Source organism: Zingiber officinale, chromosome 7B (assembly GCF_018446385.1).
Source record: "Zingiber officinale cultivar Zhangliang chromosome 7B, Zo_v1.1, whole genome shotgun sequence".
NCBI classification, from domain to species: Eukaryota; Viridiplantae; Streptophyta; class Magnoliopsida; order Zingiberales; family Zingiberaceae; genus Zingiber; species Zingiber officinale.
This window is the reverse complement of record NC_055999.1, coordinates 38710504-38715540: the sequence shown is the minus strand read 5'-3', so window position 1 is coordinate 38715540 and position 5037 is coordinate 38710504. Positions and strand designations below refer to the sequence as shown.

The following is a 5037-nucleotide window of genomic DNA, read 5'->3' as shown; positions in this document are numbered from 1 at the left end:
CAGAGGGTCGGTTGTTTGTTTTGTTGTCCACCAGCTTTGGCGTTCTAGATCCGGGTCTCCGTGTGATGGCGGGGGTAGTCGATTGTGTTAGGGTTGCAAACATAGTCCCACATTGAAAACACATGAAAAAGATCATGTGTTTATAAGAAAAAGATATCTCCATTAGTATGAGACCTTTTGGGTAGTATCCAAGAGTAAAACCATGAGAGTTTTGGTCTAATGTGGATAATATTATACCATTATAGAGATATAAAATCTTTTAGTCATTACAATTGCTATCAGAGCAAGGTCGCTCTTTACCGGATTAACCACCGAAGAAGCATGAGGTAGACTCATGATCTAAGATCGAACCATGTGGGTGAAATCTTGAACTAAGTAGGGAGGTCGTGAGCAGGTTAGTGACATGATACTTGAGGGGAGGTCTTGAGCAAGTCAAGAGTGACCCGATACTCGAGGGGAGGTCTGAGCAAGTCAAGAGTGATCCGATACTTGAGGGGGGCCCTGTGGTCCTTTGTTTGAAGGGGGAATTATTGGGGTTGCAAACATAGTCCCACATTGAAAACACATGAGAAAGATTATGAGTTTATAAGAAAAAGATATCTCTATTGGTATGAGACCTTTTGGGTTGAGCCCAAGAGCAAAACCATGAGGACTTAGGCCCAAAGTGGATAATATCATATTATTATGGAAATATCTAAAATCTTTTGATCCTTACAGATTGATGTTAGATTTGCGGAAGAGTGGTTTAGATAGTTTAGTTTACTTTTGTGTTTGATTGTTTATGTTTAGTCTTTAGTTTACTTTTGTGCTTGATCTTATGTTTACGTTATGAGGCATATTTAATTGTTTAGTGTTGCATTTTGTTAGTTTCATTTATACATAGTTAGATTTTGTTAATTGTGTTTCATGGTTGTTTATTTTCATTACAGTTGTTTAGTTATATGCCTTGCAATTTCATTTATTTTTGTATTATGCCTATTGATGATGATTCTAGTGTCGTAGTGTGACAATCTGGTATAGGGATAATGTTCAATGGTTAGTTAGGATTTTAGTTTCATTTCTCACATGTTATTTCTATTTATGGTGCTATCTTTATAGAGTAGAGTGACACTGCGCTATGAGTTCATCTTTGCTGGTTAGTTAGGATTTTATTTATTGCAGCAGATTTAGAAAACCCCAAAACAAATCCCATTGTTCAATTTCATCTGAAAACAAATGTCTTGCCATTAGTTCCACGTGAGAGACGATTCGATCCTCTATTATACTATCTTAGTGTAGGTTAAGGGGTTCTATTGAGTAGAAATTAATTAATTTGATGTGAGCGATTGACAATCACACACTTATCAATTATCCTGCAGGCTGACAAGAAGGGGAGTTTGAGAAAAAGGCAAGAAGAGATAACCATTGTCCTCTAGATTTTTCAAAAAAAAAAAAATTATTTAGTATTAGAGGATTATTCCTCATACAACTAAACACATGTTTATAAACTCCAACCCCACAATGACCTTCCATTGGATCTAATGCTCGACTTCTTCAAATCAGAATCTACCAGCTCTGATACCATCTGACACTAGACAAGATAGAGATTATCTTGTAGGATGACGAGAAGGGGTTGAGGAGAAGGCAAAAAGAGATAATTATTGTCCCCTAGATTTTTTTTAAAAAAAAGAAAATTTTATTTAATATTTGACGATTATTGCTCAAATAGCTAAACACATATTTATATAGACTCCAACCCTTAAGACCCAAAGAAAAGAAAGAAATATTAACATATAGACCACATTTCTATCTTGTAAAAAATTGAAAAATAATTCTAAACCAATGAAAAAATTGTTAACAATCTTAAAATTCCTAAACTCAAAATATAAAAATATGAAAAAAATATAGAAATGACCAAAAATACCAAGCATACCTTAAATACCAAAAAAATTAAAATTATCAAAATTAATAATAAAAATTTTGGATCCTCCTACACCAATTTCTTTCCTTTATTTGGTTTTAGAATTGAAGTCTAGATAAACATGTGTTTAACTGTTTGAGTGATAATCCTCAGTTATTAATTTTTTTTTTTTTGGAAAAACCTTGAGTGATGAGGTTTTAATTTTCTTCTTATATTCTCCTTAATTCCCTCTTCTCATCTGCCCATAGAATAATCAATATCCTATCCAATATCATATTCGTTACCGATACAAGCAATGGGTGAATGAGATAGGGAAAGCATGAAGCTATAATTGCCAAGAAGCAAAGGCACGGTTGTAGTGCCACTGTAGGGAAGAAGTGGGATTTGATTATTGCCACTCATGTCCCTTGTATGCCCCTTGTATTGGATGATATTGATGTTAGGGGTGTAAACAAATCAAATCTCGAATTCAAGCTTATTTATTAAAAATTCTTGTGAGCTTAAGTTTTTTATCGAGCTCGACTAACTATGTTGTTGTCAACATAATTTAGAAAAAAATATTGATCTAATATATGAAACTTATGTTATTTATTTTTTGATATTACTATATTAAAATATGTTTTTAATAAAAAATGAGAAAAATATTCATAAATAAGATTTAATGAATGAGTTTATTCATTAATTGTTTGAGCTTTGTTAGTAAACATTAATGAATCAAGTTCACTAAGCTCGTTCGCACGGCGGAGGGGAGTAAGAAAGCTTTAACTCGAAATATTATAGTAAAGACTACTAATTTTTCAAAATTATGATTTGGTCCCTATTTTAGAAAAGCACGGGGCATCCTTATTCAATATATATGGTTCTTCTATGAATAACCAAGAAGTTATAAGAACATCCTTTGATGAGTTGATAACAAGCATCAGATTCTGGCTAGCGTCACATATATCAGATCATTACAAACAGCTACAGTGGAATAACTAACTAAGAACAAGTGTGGGTTACACAAATGCCCTGATGTTGAAGACACTGGCCATCTTTTAGTTTTATATGGTGTATAACCATGTCTCCAAGTTCCCAAGCATTTAAATGAGCTGCATTTGGCAAACAAATACACGCGAAGATACACAAGGAAATAACTGCTAGGGAAGGGAATTAATCTGTTACGGATTGTGTAAATTAACTAATTTAAACTTTGACAATATCATCATAAAGAATATCAGACATCATACCAGTATGAATGTTAACCTTACTTTTAATGACAAAACAAGATTAAATTTACGTAGAAGATATAACATAGATTCACTCACAATTTGATATTGTTGTTAAGGACATTTCAGTACTTTTCCACCAATGATGAATACTAAAGAAGCAGCCAATGCTTTAAGAGGGAGGAGCCTCGATCACTCTCCTACCACGCTATCACATTCTTTGGTGCGTTCTTCGTTGCTCACTAAAGTTTCGCCTTCCTTCCTGACTTCTCTTTTCCAATTCTTCCTCCTCGATCCTCAAGAAGATGGAGGGAAAAAGAGAAAACCAGAATACAACAGGCATGGCTGAGTCAAGCTCAATTTTTCACCCCGACAAGCTTTCAATTCCCAACTTGATTTCACCCCCTAAAGCTCAAAAGCCACACCGAGAGTCTTCTCAAGTATCATCTACAAGCACATCTTCTTCGGAGTCTTCGTAGCTCTCCTCCCCATGTTCCCCTCCCAAGCGCCTGAATTCATCGGGGGATCCATCTTCACCAATTCTCCACCTTCTCTTTGTCAGGATTGCAGTGTCCTATGGCATTTTCAGCCAGCGGAACGCAGAACCAGACACGGAGAAGGAGGTCTTGCAGAAAGACGAGAGCCCCTGTAGCTTTATCTCACAGATGCTTCAAAGTTCACCGAAGTAAGATGATGGAACAAGTCTTGTGAAGAAGGTGAAGAGCAATGTCCAAACTAGTTCTCAAAGCAAGGAGGGTTGCTAGTAAACTTCTGTTGTTGCCCATCCGAAGCATAAAACAACAAAACCAGGAAATCGATGGACAATTTATCTCAGCTAACTATGGAATTGAAGATCACCTGTTTGATTCAGAGAACGAGTCCGCAGTACTCCCCTCTCCAATCCCGTGGATATCACGCTCAGGGTCGAAGGGGAATAAGGTCGAACAGGTGGCCGGCATAAAAGGCAGTAGCATCATTCCCTCAACTCCCGCGTCCCCCACTTTGCCTTCCCCAAGGCATCTTTCTCCTTCGCCGTCGTTCTCATCCGACACGTCGAAGCCGAAGATTATCTACAAAAGCAAGGCCAGTCCGCCGTCGCCACCGCCGCCTCCACCCGACTACCTCAAACATGAGCACGGAAATCACGCAACGGCCAGAAGGCTCAAAGAGGAATTGAAGAACTCGAGCAGGAGAGAATGTCGGGATGCCACCAACGACATAACAAGTCCAAGGAATGAGCAGGCCGATAATTGCGGGGAGGACGTTGCAGAGGCGTCTGGTGGTGCCACAGAAGAAACGTCAAACCATGAAGCGGGAGGAGGGGAAGCGAATGAGGTGGACAAGAAGGCGGATGAGTTCATAGCAAGATTCAGAGAACAGATCAGACTTCAGAGGATCGAGTCGATCAAGAGATCCACCAAGCAGCGAAGTAACAAGAAGCAACAAGTCGTGTGAAGAAGGTGACTATAGCAATTTACACGCTTGTACAGAAATGATTGGAAATGTTGTCATAATTCTGCTTTCCCGAATCCAAAATGACAGATTAGAAAAATTACAATTTTTAATGAATCCATTTTGCCGTTTGCACAATTAATTCATGTAGCTAAATCTTTCCTTTAGTTTGATATTTTTCATGGGCAAAGAAAAGGGGGGGGGGGGCAATTAACCCACCTTTTTGTCTCCTGACCAAATGGCCAGGATTCAAGGATTATAGGGTTTATAAGGTGAAAGTTGGGAGAGAATAAATGCATTTTTCTTGTCTTCCAGTGTTTAGCGACAGCGATGATTCTTCTCCAAGCTCTTTTTCTTGTATGTTCCACAATCATTTTCCGTTCTCCTTACAGAATCCTTATTTTCTCCTTTTGCCCCCCACATTTCTCCTTTGAGTCATGGTTTATGATGTCCCCACCTTGTGGTGTACCTCAACTT

The 5037-nt window shown here is 37.7% G+C and overlaps 1 protein-coding gene across 1 annotated transcript; it reads left to right on the top strand.

Annotated features, from left to right (window-relative positions):
• The first annotated feature begins 3834 nt into the window (after positions 1–3834).
• Positions 3835–4563, top strand: LOC122004306 (swi5-dependent recombination DNA repair protein 1 homolog). The gene has a single exon (XM_042559214.1). It carries the CDS (start codon positions 3835–3837, stop codon positions 4561–4563), a length of 729 nt encoding a protein of 242 aa, XP_042415148.1.
• The last annotated feature ends 474 nt before the right edge of the window (positions 4564–5037 follow it).